General features: G+C 38.1%; 1 protein-coding gene across 15 annotated transcripts in view; it reads left to right on the top strand.

Moving 5' to 3' along the window:
• Window positions 1-15800, top strand: part of Lar (tyrosine-protein phosphatase Lar) — a 110999-nt gene that overhangs the window by 20796 nt on the left and 74403 nt on the right. For 10 of the 15 annotated variants that reach the window (XM_086837374.1, XM_086837376.1, XM_086837370.1 and 7 more), the window contains exon 3: window positions 5050-5354. In XM_086837374.1, coding sequence (XP_086693500.1) covers window positions 5258-5354 — 97 coding nt within the window. In that variant the 5' untranslated portion in view covers window positions 5050-5257. Of the gene's footprint in view, window positions 1-529; window positions 1116-4327; window positions 5355-15800 lie in introns of those variants that run through there. The other 5 variants (XM_086837371.1, XM_086837372.1, XM_086837363.1 and 2 more) reach the window with 1 other exon arrangement.

Genomic DNA, 15800 nt, shown 5'->3' with positions numbered 1-15800 from the left:
AGTTTACAGAGCTATGCAGTAGATATTTCTCTTGTATTCTGCTGATAACATGAGGTAGGTTTTTATTTATCTCAATTTTGTGTTCTCAATTTTTATTCAAAAACTATAATTGTTTTGAACAATGGAATTAAATTGAGGGAATGTTTTGGAAAATTAGGAATTGGTGCAAATAATAATCCTCAGATCCTGAAAGAGAAAAAACTCCATAACATCTCTCAATGAGTCGCTTACATGGTTTAAGCAGAATAGTTGAGCAGTTTTTGTGAGCTTTGTTTGTGAACTGAGCTAAGTTTTTGAGCTGAGTATTTCAGCAGAGTTTCATGAGTTTTGAAAAGCCACTCAGATTGGCTTGCTAAGAGAATGGTCTTCTGTTCATTTGGCTACTTCTTGGGAAACTCAATTTTGAGAGGGTGGCTTTTACGAATTTTACTCTTGCAACTCTCACAGCTTCGGATTTTCCGCTCATCGGAAAACCCACCACACACGACTTCGTCCTGTTCGGTAAGGACTCTTCGGGGCGAATAGCGACACACAAACGCACACACTTGACTCGATGAAAAACACGAGCACTGCTGCTCCTAGCCTTAGCCAATCGTAAAAGTTTTGTACGTATTTAGTACAATTTCGGGATTTGGCAGGATGTAACGAACGTGTAAGAAACAGAGCGCGCGTCCCCTAACCGTGTGCGATAATTAACAACCAACGTGAAAATACAAAAATACAAAAAAATCAAGAAAATGTTTGTTCAAAACAACACGAATGAAATCGCAAGTTACATATAAAAATCAAAGTTTTTTAAACAGAAGCAAACGCCTAATGCGGCTATAATCGTACCGGAATAGAAATGAAATTGAATGGAAATCTTGGCAAAGTGATTTTAGTCGTAATTCGCCAAGTTAACCAAACCAATTCGTCCTCGTCTTCGGCTTGCCTCGGTTCCCTACCATTTTGCCCGTTTGTGTTCTTGTTTGTGCGGCAAAGCCGGTAAACGGTTCGTTCGGCTCTGAAATTTTTGTTTAATTTTCAATTATTTCCCATAAGTTGAGTCTGAATTTCACCTGAAACATAATTAACAAGAAGTTGGCCAAAACGCCGCCAGCTGGCATACAGAAATGGTAAACAGTTTTAGCATTAAGTGCCCAGAGATTTTGTGTGTGTGGGTGTGTGTGTGTGACCTGGAAAATCGATGACATCATTTCAGTAAATTTTTTATTTCTCGCTCTTATGAATAACGACAGTCTATTGTTTGTCCGGCTAATAAGAAACGCCAATCTACTGCCTCTTGAGATCGAGATTGAAAAGATTGCCGAACCGAACGAGAAATCCTGTTGGGCTAGTTGGCTGCTGACTCCTCGTCCTTTTTCGGTAATAGTGTCGTTTCCTTTATTTGCCCTTTTTATGTTCACCTTTTTTTCGTTTGTTGTTCGCTTGTTGTTTGGTCGTGGTTTGGTTTAGTTTGCTCGCACACAATTGAAAATTCAATTGATTTACAAAATAAAGTAGCCGGGGCAAGGACGAGAGATGCTTTTTATCTATTTTCATTTGCAGTTTTACGAGCAGCTCCCACTTTTTCCCATTTTTTTTTTTCCTTTCTTGGGCCCGACTTGGATTTGGCTTAAAGCGAAACCGTTGGCAATTTTTCGCAGTTCGTTTTTTTCGGCCAAGGGCCTAGAGGGGTATTTGAAATTTGGTGCGAAACTAACGCAACGCGCCAAAATGACTGTTGTTGTTGATGGTACTTTTGGGTTTCGGATGTCGGCTTGTTCCGTGTTTGTGTGCCTGTGATTGAAGCGACCTAAAATCGTTTTAGGAGCAGCTGCGATGTGATTTCCAGCAGAAAGGCCCAGGCACCAGTATTTGTGGTCAGTGAGGTCTGCAGAGTGACATAGTTATGTTCTTGGAGAGTAATAAGAAGTCCTTGGCACGGCATACAAACAAAAAAAAAAAAAGAATAAGAATATTTTTGTAGCATGTTAATCCAGTGTTATCGATTTTTTTCACATGCCAAAAAAAGGAAAAATTAAAATGTTATGTGGGAGAAGTGTAATTTTGAAGTAATGCCCCTAAATTATATCATATTAATAGCAGTTAAGTAAAACATTATAGGAAAATAAATATAACTTGAAAGAAAGCTAGGAAATAAACAACAAATTTATAATCAAATCAAAACATTTTTATCTTGTTAAAGAAATCCGAAACAGAGGATATTTATATTATTCATTAAATATGACTTTAATTTCAATTTTAAAGATAACATAAACGAAAGCTAAAATTCGTAAAAGCCATATTAACAACATTAACTGAACTACTTTTATATTTCATAAAGAAATCGAATTATTAAAATTTGTAACTAATCTAAAGAAATTAGGTGTGAAAAACAGATAAAATGCATAACCACATAATCAGTTAGAAACGCTATGTGTCATCAATTGTTATTTTTGGATCCATAGGCTAGGGAAGACATTAATTTTCCTAAGTGAAATTATATCGATTTCATTGTATCTATTATTCGAAATTATATGGAACACCTAATTGGAAATAATTAAGTGTCGAAAAAGAGATTTAGATGTCGATATACCAAACACAGATAGGTGCCCAATGGAGACTAGGTTATATGATAATATTATTGTGCCAACCGAAGGAAAAGCCATTTATATTTTACATCACAAGTGGATTAAGTGTTTAAGGTTGTACACAGATGAATAAAACCTTAAAAAGAAGGTATTTCCTCCTTTTACAGAACTTTGAGTTCCAGATAATAGTTTAATTCGAATGTGAAGTTAAGTAATTATCTCATAAATATTTTATTATCTGTGCACATTGCAGATATTACCAAATTATGTTGGTGTTTTGCTTAGATTTTTTTTGTAACCAATGATTTTATATAGGATATTGCATTTATTCTGATTTATATATCCGTAATATTATTCATTGTCTGCCATCGATGTCGTCCTTAATGCCAGAAATAAAAGTAACTCCTTGTCACAAGTGTACGTACTTTTACGGTCCTCCCGCGACTCCACGCCTCTTCTGCCTATTCAAATATCGCTTTAACAGGCGCTTTCGCCATGGCAAACTTATATATATATATATATATATATATATATATATAGAAGGCTATATATGGGCGGCTGATCGGCCACGCCCACACAGTTGGTCGCCAGTTACTCCTACCCGGCTCGTGTTGTTGTTGACGTTTACACTTTGGTGTTGAAAACTTCAGCTGGAAATTGGGTAATACTCACGATGATGGCGCTGACGATGACTGCAGCAATCCTGCATTAAGTACTGGCGAATGTGTGAGTGCTCCTGCGACTGTGTCTGTGTGTGTGCACGAGGGTTTTGCAACAAAGAAATTTTAATTTATATAGAATGAGTTGGGGGCGGAGTACCTAGAGTGGCTTCCAGGACCTCTGCCGCTCTGCCCCTCCGCAGTCGTCAACATTCCAGTGTTCGTGCTGTGCTTACAGCGAGCACACACCAAAAAAATCCAATTATTTTAAAACTTTTGACAACTGCAACAACAACAGTGCAAGGCTATGGGAAACAATAAGAAAACTGACTGCGATCCAAAGGCAACAAAAACAACAATGCAGGGAGGCGATATCAGGAGAAGGAGCCCGCAAAAAAAACACACAGAAATAAAACACCCAGAAAATGCTGGTGAGAATAAAGGGGTTGCCAACCATTATAACTTCACTTGAAAAGTTTAATTGATTTTTACAGTGCTTATATAGCAGTACGTACTATAGCGGGAGATTGTGGATGTCAGCCTACCTGCAGGCTTTTTTATATTTTTTTTTCCTTTTTTGTTTTTTGTTTTGTTTTTACTAAGTGGGCCTATAACTTTGTGTAAACAAAGTAAATGGAAAAGGGGAAAAGTGATGGGAGAAATCAAAAGTGGCATTACTAATGCCCTGGGTGGTTTCCAACTATATACTTATGGTTTTAGTATCGGGACTTAATCAGATTTTATTGTAAACCTTATCTGTAAATTGTTTATTTAATTAACTGTATTTTAACTATTTTCCGGAACAATGAGGGAACATTTCGGTATTATCTGTATCTGTATACAAGATTTTGGTTTTAAATTATTTTTAAATACCTTAATACTGGTTTTCTTATTTGTACCGTTTATTCGCTTGAAGAAAAGAGTTTATTGTTAACTGTTTACTTTGCTGTTGATAGACACAATTCGGTTCACATATTCTCTTGGCCACAAAACCACACACAAAGGTCTCTGACGCTTTAAGCCTGGCTAAATGACTTTTATCCTTAACAATTGTTCTCTTTCCTTTCTCTTCCCTCTGTGTGTTGCTCTTTTCAGGAACTATCCGGGAAAACTTGATTAAAACACAACACAAATAGATAAATCAATAAAACACAAGCAAAATAAACAAATCTATAAAATAAAACGAGAAACTGCATATCTCAGATTATAATTTAGAAATAAATATAAGAGTTCTTTAAGTATTAAGTTCAGGCTAAGCCAGGTACAAGTATTTGATCAGATAAGTAACAACAGCTTCCCTCCACATGGTTCTCACTATGACGTCGACAACATCAATATTATCATCATTACTTTGGCTGCTTCAACCGAAATATCTGCAATAAATTTGCCGATTGAAACCCGATATGTCGTCGACAACAATCAATATGTGTGATCACCAATTAAAACAACAACATCTTTTACTCAACGTGACGTGACAACAACGACTACAAATATTTACAACAAATACGACATGTTGCTATCATGCCAATAATGATGATGACATCGCATTTACTAACACATCTTGTAATATCCGATGATTTTCGGCTTGCGAAAATGTATTTAACTAACGATTGAAACGTTGAAAATTATACTATCGATATAAAAAAACAACAACAACGTAAAACCAACAATTACAAACTAAACTTTCCCTGTCCACACAACAAAAACAACACTCACCTTGGCACACAAACAAACCTTCTTCGAAAAAAAATAAAACCCCCTCACTTGTTAACAATTTCCGTTGATCCTTTCTTATCGACTTGAATTTGCATCCTTAGCGAAAGCTAGAGTGCGATCAGGCGAGTGAGTGAGTGAGTGAGTCACTGTTGGACAACGCCAGCGAAAGAGTAAGTCTGGCTGGGACGACGGACGAATCTATGTAAATAAAAGCATTTGCAAGCTAATAGCCTTTATCGTTGTCGATCGGTTGCCAACCTTCCCACCCCCATACTCTAGCAAACACACACACCCACACACACCGAAATAATGGGTCTGCAGATGGCAGCATCCAGTCTTATTGCAGCAACCAGCCTCTTAGCGTTGTTCCTGCTCACCTGGACCCCTGAACTAGTCGATGCAGTCCGTGAGTATACCATTGCTTTAAGAACAATTATCAATTATAGTATAACTTACTTGATAGAGGAACTTTTAAGTCACATTTATACTAAGTCTCTAAGCTATATTATGTGGAAGGTTAGACCAAGCGATTTATTTCGCCCTTCTTTAATTCACTCGTCCCAACCGAACCACATTACACATGATCTTTACATCTGCTTAACATGGGTTTATATAACATACATGACTCTCTGCTAGCCCACTACAACTATTTATTAATTTACTATTTTTTTAAAGCATCTCTGGAATATATTTATAGATTTACATTTTTCGTAGACTCAAGCAGCGCAACATATATTTGTCACTTGAGCGAAAGGTAAAACAAATAACAATAAAAGTGCTGACATTTAAAATGTGGCTCATATTTTGCGACAAGGCCTTCTGTGAAAGTGTCTAGAGGAGTGGCCGACGTTCTGACTTTTGTGCGCCGTCCTATGGAACTCACCTTTTATAGACGCTCCATTTCGCTGCGAGGGGATGGATGGGCATCTGGTGGGTGGTTGGGAGGGCAAGGGCTGTTGTGATAAACAAGCTGTAGGGGACATGGCCAGAAAAACAGGCAGCACTAACATTGCACATCCTGGATGTATTCTGCTACTGTTTTTGTTGCCTTTTTATTTGTTGTTGTCGGTGCTGGCGCTGCTGTCGCCTGGTTAGCCTTCAGTTTGCAGTTTGTCGCACCTCTTTTTGTGTATGTGGCTTTAAATTGAAATTTATGCGGCACTTTGTCGCGTGAAATGTTTGTACAACTCGTTGCGGGTTGCGGCTCTTTTTTTGTTTTTGTTTTTGTTTTTGTTTTTTTTTTTTTGCCGAAGCTCTCTTCGGGCGTTGACAGACCGACAAACTGTTGGACAGCAGCATTGCAGGGGAAAGTATCTAAAAACATATGCAAAACTGTTTGCTGTTTGCCATGTAAATGGTTTTTGGGCTCCCATCTTTGCCCACTTTGGCCTCTGGTGTTTCCGCTTCCCGTCCGCTTGTCCGCTTGTCCGCCCATTTTTCGGCCGGCTAATTTGTCGTTTCCGGAAAATTATGACACAAAAGCCCCCGCTCGACAATTGTCGGTCGACTTAACTCAACTGCAGTCGACTCTACTTTGGCTTAGATCGACTCTGTCCGAAATCCCAAATATTTCACGCAAAGGGAACTCATTTCACTTTTGGTTTTTGCAACAAGTTTTAATTAATTTGCCGCAACTCCAGGCTCCAATGCTCCAATCTCGTGGATTCCCTTTCATTCCACTCTTTTAGCGGCAAAGAGGAGCAGGAAGAAAAAAGTTGATGCTACGATAATTTGAAAAGTTTTCGTTTAGACAGAGCGCGGGCAACAAAAAAAAGTCGAGGGAGGAAAAAAACAAAAATGATGGGAAATAGGAATAGCAAATGTCAGCCCGACCGTAGAAAATCGCTACCTAAACTACGAACGGTTCTAATGCATACATATGCCATACTAAGCCGCAAATAAGTGCCAAGCCATAATTAACATATAGCAAAAGTTTTTCCGTCTGCTAAAGCATCAACTTTGGGCGCACCAAGAGCACACGGTGTGGTGTATAGATGAAATATGGGTAAAGTCGGTTTCGCTACCGTTTGTCTTTGTGCGGGGCCAGGGGAAAAAGTAATCGCCTAGCGAAAGGTAATTAAACAGGAGACGTGAGAGAAATCGGTTTGGTAACTCCCTGGATATCGTCTTGCTAGTGCAAGATTTTTCTTTTGCATAGAATTTAAAATATAATTATAATGTATACATTTAGTTTAGTTTGTCTTCTTGTTGAAAAGCATCAATTTTGCTTGCGGTTGGGCAGTTTGGCCAAATGGCTATAGCAAATGGGCATGCACTTTGTTAATGCCGCATATCACATTAGCAAACATCCTATATAGAAGAGCTCATGATACGCATATATCTGAGTTGCTCAACAATAATAATGTCCTGACATTTATCACATTTTTTTTCGGTTTGTCTGTGCCGGACAAGTGACCAGCTAAAGTGGCTCTAAAATTTCAGTGCCCAAATGAGTGGAGAACCTCCTTCTGCCTTTCTGTTTTTTTTCTGTGTGCCACTTAGTGGGTTGCAGAAGGAACGACAGAAGAAAAGAAGGAATGAAATAAAGATAAATAAATGTTGGCAACAACAAAGAGCAAAGCGCCATAAATCTAAATAACAAATTTTTACGAGAAACGAAACCATAAATAAGACGTTTGTGGCGGCGGGCCTAGCACAAAATAGTGTGGACTCGAGGGGTATTCCCGAAATGGTTCGGACCATTTCACATTTCCCAGAGGTTGCCTCTGTCCAAGCGGCAACAATTCATGAGAGTTCTGTTAATTTAATATTATTACTTTTCATTACAAAAAGACGACTGGTGGTTGAATGTCCTTCCTTTTTCTTTCCTTATCGGCAAAAAGCCTACCCGATAATGTCAACACATTAATGTGCAAAGAGACGAAAGCGCTGAGATAAATTAGCATTTGTTTGCGGCCAGTAATGACAATTGAAAATTACCTTAATATATACATATCAAGAAATGTTTTCTAGCTAATTTGGAGCCATTAAATTCTAACGTGTATGTAAATTGCAATTAAAACAATTACCTCTAAAATTTTAAAATTGAAGAAAGTGAAATCATTGAAAGTCCCCGAAAGAGATTTTTCGTAGATAAAAGATTCTTTAGTCAAGTAAACAAAATATCAATGTACTTTAAAAATTAGAGTTTTATTATTTAATTTATTATTTTAAGCTTTACTGCTGGAGTAAATACATTTTTTGTGTTCTTCTCATTAAAAGCTCTTTTTAAACGCCTCCACGAAGTACTATGCAAATCTTTACATTGAGACTTTTGCATCTATTTGACCACCAATGTGGCTGGCCAGTTTAATTAGAGAAAAATGTTAATTTAATGCTTGGCTGATTTTGTACTCAGCCGGGGTGAATTTGTGTGTTGTATATATTTTGTTTTTACTGTCGGAAGCATTAAGAGCTTGCTGACATTGGGAAGAGTCTTGAATACTTGCACATTTAGGTCCTCTCCACATGGTAACAATTGTTGGACCATATGTAGTAGTCTGCAAAAAAAAAAAACAAAAAGCGGTGTGAATAACTTTAAATTTCTCGAAAACTCTTTTCACATAAATGAAAATAAAAAAAAGGAAGAGATGAGAAAATGTTTTCCGGCAAAGCGTGTGCTAAATGATTCATGAGTGTGGCGTGGACCGCGTGGAGATTGAAGCCCGTGTGTCAGCCAGTTAGTGTATGAGTGTTTGCCATGGGCAGAAAGTTCTTAACTCGTAATTTTGGTTGGGTCTACGTGCAAATAAGGCCACCGAGACCTTTTTTTCGCTCTTCCTATTTCGCTTTTCCCCCGTTTTCCTTCAGTTTTCCCCGAGCAACTATTTGAGTGCATTTTATTGTAGTTGTTGTGCTGGCTGTGCATGAATATTGCAGCTGATGGGCCCATGAGCAACGGCAAAAGGGTCAAAACTTTTAATTAATGTTTATGACTGTACTGCGCCACTCAGTGGCTCGCAGCCTTTTAAGTTAAATTATATATATATCTATATAAAAAAAGAAATGTTTCAAAATATGTTGTCTCCCTTTTGTCATTTTTATCTTGAATACTGTCTTCATCACTGCTCTTTTTTGTTAGCAACTTGAGGTGAACTTCCTGTGGGTGAGTAAACATATGAAAAACGTGAACGAAAGCAACCCATTTGGCACTTAATAAAGATCACTACTCTAAAATATCATTGCCACAATAGGATCATATACATTTCATATTTATAGATTTATTTTCTTTGGTAAATACTCGTTCCAGTTTCAATCTTAACTCATCTCCGCACTACACCATACTTTCCCCAGACATGCGTGTGTTTCCCTAAAATTTTGTGTTGTTCTTTTTTGGACTTTTTCTGCACGCAGGGGAATAATTACAAAATTTATGAGCACGACAAGGGGCGTGGCGTGGTCGGTCTAATAATTGTCAATGCGGTGGTGGAGGGCATCGCCTTTTGGGTGGGGATTCGGAGCTCATAAAACTGAAGTAGTTGTAGTTATGACTGTAACCCCGTTGTTCCTGTTGCTGTTTTTGTTGCCTGATTTGCATGTTATTCGTTTCATTTTGGGGTTTGGTTTTAGCTTGGCTTTTTATATGGAGCACACGCCAAGGGGTTAAATTGGCACGCGCTCGAAAATCCAGCATATCGTTCTATTTCCCTCCCCTCCCCCCTAGTTTTCCATTTGTTGTTTTTGTTTTGTTTGTTTTAATATAATGAGCATTTTAATGTCATTATTTTTACCTGACTTTAAGGTGGAAAAACGAAGGAATAATAAGCGTTGCAATGCAAATTGTGAGCATAAAGGACCAAAACAAATTACACTAAAAAAAAAAAAAGAGAGAGAGAGAGAAAGTGTGTTGGGGAAAAGTGAGCTATTTTCGTATGGCCCACAAGGGCAGCAACAGCCACTAGTATGCCACCATGCCACACTTTCACCCTCTTTCTGCCAGCTTTCTTTACCTTTCTGTCGTTCAGTCAGACAAAAGCAACAGCAATGTCGCTTTTGTGTGGCATAGTTGACATTGTTGGATTTCTACAAAAGGTGTAGCCAAGTCAGGTATGCCGGGGCGTGTGTCCGCAGGATGGGCGGGATGGGATACTTGGTCGTGTATATGGGGTGGCCTGGGAGACCACAAAGGCACAGACTACTCAACCACTCGCATTTGCCGGGTTTTACATTTGATTTGGTTTCGCCTTAGTGCGATATTTGTTTTGCACACACACACGAACACAGAGAGGGAGACTTACGAAAGGCACTGGAGAGGCAACTCTACAGAAATACACAACCAAGGCAAGATGTCCTCCACTGTCCCGTGGATCAACCTGACCCGGTGTCAGGAGCGTAGTTCACAATGCAGTTTATTGCTTGTGTGGTATTTAGTAATCGGTTTAGTAATGGAGTTATATTGATCTGATTGAATCATAAAGAAAGCTGTATCAGTATTATTTGATTACGAAGAATATGTTTCTTGTTTGAAATCTTTTAAAATCTCAAATCTGTAGAAAATAAATTCCTTCAGTTTTAAGTTTTAATGGAAACTGCTTTCTGTTCATTAGTACAGGAATTATATTGATCCGATTGAAACATAGCTAAAGCTATATCAATATTATTTGAATACAAAGAATATGGTAATGCTTTTAAATCTTTTAAAATCTCAAATCTCTAGGAAATAATTCTCTTCAGGCTCAAGTTTTAATGGAAACTTCCTTCTGTTAGTAGAACAGGAGTTATATTGATCTGATTGAATCATACACAACACTATATCAGTGTATGTTTATACTTTTAAGTCTTTTCAAAACAAAATAATTCTCTTCAGTTTTAAGTTTTAATGGAAACTTGTTTCTGTTCATTAGTACAGGAGTTATATTGATCTGATTTAATATGAATTCTTCGTAATCAAATAGTAAAGATAAAGCTATACTTTTAAATCTTTTAAAATCTATCGGTAATCTATAAAATATGTCCCTTCAGTTTTAAGTTTTAATGGAAACTTCTTTCTGTTCATTAGTACAGGAGTTTTATTGATCTGATTGAATCATACATAACACTAAATCAGTGTATGTTTATACTTTTAAGTATTTCCAATACAAAATAATTCTCATCAGTTTTAAGTTTAATGGAAACTTATTTCTGTTCAAGGTTGAACATTTTTGAGCATTTACTTTGAACCCCATTTCGATTTATTTGAAATCCTTAGAGAGGCACCTGGGATCCTTGGCACCCCTGACAGTCTGTTACCCCGTCGACTAAGCCCCTGCTCGTTTGGTATGTGTATATGCATTCAAAAGCAGCAGCAGCAACAAAGCCGTAGGACAATTGCGACAGTTCATCTTCACACCTCATTGCTCTGGCAAGGTGGCTCCAAAGACACGAATGAGAGAATGAAAGCAAAAAAAAAGTAGCACTATGGGAAGGACTTACCTCTTCCTTGGCCACTTGCAGAGCGCATAAAAAAGATAGAACAGTTTGTTTTTAGTGGCATTTTTTCCTTTCTCCATTCCTTTATGCGTTTTTTTTATGTGGTCTTTAGGAAAAGTTAAACCTTTAGACTTTGCATCAAATTTAAAGTGTACATACAAATTGGGGTTTCCCTTTTCCCTCGTTTGACTGACTACAAAAATAATTTATCAAATTCAGATTCACTTTAAGTACATAGACTTTAAATTAACTACTTTGTGGGAGAAGCGCATTTTCAGTATTCCTTTTTTTTTTTTTTTAAATGTTTTTCTTTTTTTTTTTCTCTCACTTCGCACTTTGCACAAGCCATGCGAACTTTTCAATTGTTAAAACTTTGCACTTGAGCGATTTTTGTGTAGCATATTTTTTGGCATATTTGCGCGCTAGTATGTACCAAGCACTTTGCAAAGAAAACTTTTCAATGTGGTAAACACGAGAGAAAAGGCTAGACACACGCACGCGCCACATATTCAGAACTATTAAAAGCCAACAGCAGATGCCGAGAGCAAAATGCATAAATAAAATAGAAAAGAAGAGGGAAAAAGAACGTCGACTAAAGTAAGGAATATATAGATTTTTTCAATATATATGTACATATACATTTTGAAGATTCAAATTCCCCAGAGGTTGCCATGCAAAGGATTATTTAATACTATGTTGGTTTATGTCAATTATGAATTTATTGAATCCCAGTCAGAAAATGTAATTATAAAATATTCACTGATATATAATTAAATTTTAGACTGAGTTTTCAATCAACAATGGAAGTAATTTATACAGAAAGCCTTTTTTGTATGAAATCCTAAAATAATCTTTAAGGATGTTAAATATTTTTGTCTTCCTTCTGTCCAAGGTTCTTTCACACACACACACTCTATAAAAAAGGTAGATAAAGGTAGATGGATGGAGAAGAGGAGCTCTCCTTCTTCGTATATATAAGTATACATAAGTAAATGTAAATGTGCGGGAGTGTGTGTTCTTCTAACTCAACACTAACAAGCGCCAGCGAAGGAGAGTACTTTGGCCAAATGGCATAGCAGTTGGGGCCTTCCTTCGCTGGGTGCGGTGTAGTGTGGTGCGTGTTTGCAGCGCGTTTTGAGTTACCTTTTGCCCAAGTTGTTCGCTGTCATGTTACGGCAATTTTACGCCCTTGCCATTTCAGGGGCAGGCGACATGGCCAAGAGGAGAAAAAATAGGCAGACACCACCAAGAGACAGAGGACAAGGAGGGGGGAACCAGCGAAATGTCAAAGCATTAGAAACATTTTTCATATTCCTGCACCAGCAGAAGGACCAGTGTTGGCTCTAACATCACCACCAGCGCCTTAACTTTAAACTCTTGGCCGAAATGCGCTCATCGTTGCATTTTACTGCTGCATATCTAAAACTGCCCCTGCTCCTGCCCCCCAGCCAGATCTCTCGAACCCCGATTCCCATCTCTGCAGTCATTCTCGTTTTGTTGGCATTTGCCTGCAGAAGCAGAAATTGATGCTCGCTTTTATATGCCACAGCACCCACACGAGCTCCGGCTCCGGCTCCGGCACAGGCTCAGCAGGCCTGCACCCAAAATTGGTGGCTGGCCGGCGTAAGCACTTTTGCATTTTTAGCTGAAGCAGCTGGCGGTGAGGTAGCCCCAACATTTAGTCCTCTGCCCTTGCCGCCGGTCTGTGTAAATATGCTGGCCAAAAATGTAGGAAAAGTAGTGAAATCATAGCCATTGAGTGCACTAATTTCAAATTATGCGGAGGTAGGCAAATATGCGGACATTCTGCGAGGCGAATGAATTGGTTCCCACATCCAGCAGGTACCACTTTTAAAGAGTTTCATTGAAAGTCAAATAATACCTTAAATCCATTCTGTCTTTTGAGTTTAAAGCTTAAAGAGTTCATAAGCTGAGTTTTTCTGCTTAGGAATATAGGAATCCTTACACTATTATTAAACCTAAGCTAAGCTGAGTGCGGGGTGAACTTAAAAGGCATCATTGCTTTTGGCCAAGTGTCAATAAGAAATAAGAAAAAAATGGCGCAAAACCAAGTTGACTAATTACAGGCTTGTCAGGGCAAAGGATCGAGGCCAGGAACAATTGGGAGGGAGAGAGAGAGTTCTGAACACAAGTCAATTAACGACGTTGTCAATGGCAAAGCACACGATAAAGCGAGAGGGAAAAGAGTTGAGGCAGGGAGAAATTAAAGAACTTAAGGCAAATGTGTTAAATAGCTTGAGGATTTACTTCTTGCCGCCTTTAAAAATTAACAACCTAAAGATTGAAGGACAAAAGCAATGGAAGACAAACTGCAGGCACATGAAACAAAAAAACAAAAAAAGAAATGGGGGAAACTGAGGGCACTGAAAGAGGATAGAAAGGAGGGAAATCGAAGCCAAGGCAGGGGCTCGTAACGAAAACAGTTACAACTGTCAGTTAAAATGTAGCCGCGTTAAGTAAAACGGACTTAAAGTTTTAACAAGCTCCCATCCAAGTGCCTAGGAAGATGAGAGGACGAAGGGAAAGGCACGGAGGATGGCTAAGCAGATGGAGTGGAGGAGCATTCGCGGGAGTAGAAGCAACAAGGCAATGGAGCCAAAGTGTTGCTTCTTGCTATTTACTTGTTTTGTTTGCATTTACTTAAATCGGATGAAGGGATTTACTTCTTAGAGCACGACAAACTTCTCGTTTTAGTTCCAATCGACATCCCTCCGTCTTGCCACTTTTAATACCCTGGCAAAGGGATATCCCGCAGCATCGTCATTTTTCTGTTGCCAGGATCAAAGAGTACAATGGAAATCATGGAAATAGTTAACCATCTTAACTGAGCCATCTCAGTATTAATATATTTAATTATATACATTCTTTAGCTATTATATGCCACAGGATACATTAAAGTAAATATATCTTAAAGGGCATTTAAGGGTATTGTTAGTCTTGCCTTATTTTACTTCAATAATTCTGTCTCACTCTCGATAAGTGAAACGTGCAATCTTGTGAAATCAAAGCATTTTCTGTGAGGTGGAAAACACAATAAGGTCGATTTGAATTCATTGACCAATTTACTTTAGGGTATGTGTACCTGATAAATGAAATCAACGACACATTTTTGAAGAAGTCTTTCCCAAACATCATCTGTAACCAAGCAACTTTTCGCCGAGAATCGGATTACTCACTTGGTTAAAATAACAAAGGAAAAGAATAGCCAAACAACAAATCATCGGGAGCGAGACAACTTTAAGTATATTGTCCCTTTCTTCGCTTTCGGTCCCTTATTTGTTAAATCCTTTTTATGTAAATAAATTCTCGAGTCCATTTTCAATATATTTATGCGCCATTTTACACACCACGTCAATGGCCCAAGAGCGAACCCTGGCAAGGATACGACCCACACAGGGACTGTGCAGACATTTCGTTTTGTAAATCCCATTAAGAACATTTTCGTTTAAAAATAAGAAAAATGAGCTTTCGCCGCATTAGAAAAGAAAATAATCAAAGGCCAAACAACAACGGGGGAGACGAAAAAAAAAGGGAAAGCTCGAAGGTAAATTTACTGTTGACATTTCATTTTGTTCAAGATATTTGTATTTCCTTTTTCGCAGCTCTGATAGGATAAGAACGAGCCAAAAATTAACTTTGGTCCGTAACGGCTTTCTGTTGTCTCTAATGCCCAAAATGAAGTGTTGCTCGGGTCAATCCCAAACGGGGTTTTAGGGGTGATTCTCAACAGAGTGAAGGGTAGTCTCTTTGTGGGAAAGTGAATGCTCTGGTACTCTACGAGCAACTAGCGTAAAAATATATATAAAATATAAAGTATTAAATATTTCTTTAAGCCATAAATAAACAACTCCCAGAAGCACACGAATAGGAATATGAATATCCGCCTGATGGGTTTTACAAAAACCCTTTTCCCCTAAAAACTGAACCCTTTTTGCGCTATTTATAATGCTTCTTGGCTGCGGCTAATTGAAAGCTCTATTCGACCCTGGGCAAATTCAGGGGCTGACCTTTTCGCTTTGGCAAAAGAAACTTTAGCTCTTATCAGTTTCGAAATGGAAATTAATATTTAATGTGCTCACATTTTTGCCTTTTTGCGCTTTTTTCCCCCGCTGTGGTTCCGGTTTCCTTCTATCCGCAGGCAACAAGCAAGCTTTGAAATGTTAGACGCTGCTTAAGCCTCATTAATAAATAATGCAGTGAATATTTAGAGATAAATACCTAAGTCGAGAACCGACTGGGAAACTTTGCGCTTCGCTCTTGTCCACTTGTTTTCAATAAAATTTTGCTGATCAATGTGAAAGCATTGATAAGCCCGAGGAAAGTTTGCACAGAAATTTGTTTTTGAACCGAAAAACTTTCCTTTGGTTGCGCTTAAACGCAGACAGGAAAAACTTTTCACGACAAACACAAAAAAAATGAAGAG

Source organism: Drosophila serrata, unplaced genomic scaffold (genome assembly GCF_035046125.1).
Source record: "Drosophila serrata isolate PLE 108 unplaced genomic scaffold, ASM3504612v1 contig_302, whole genome shotgun sequence".
NCBI lineage: Eukaryota > Metazoa > Arthropoda > Insecta > Diptera > Drosophilidae > Drosophila > Drosophila serrata.
The sequence above is the reverse complement of the archived record's forward strand: the minus strand, read 5'-3'. Positions and strand labels throughout refer to the sequence as shown.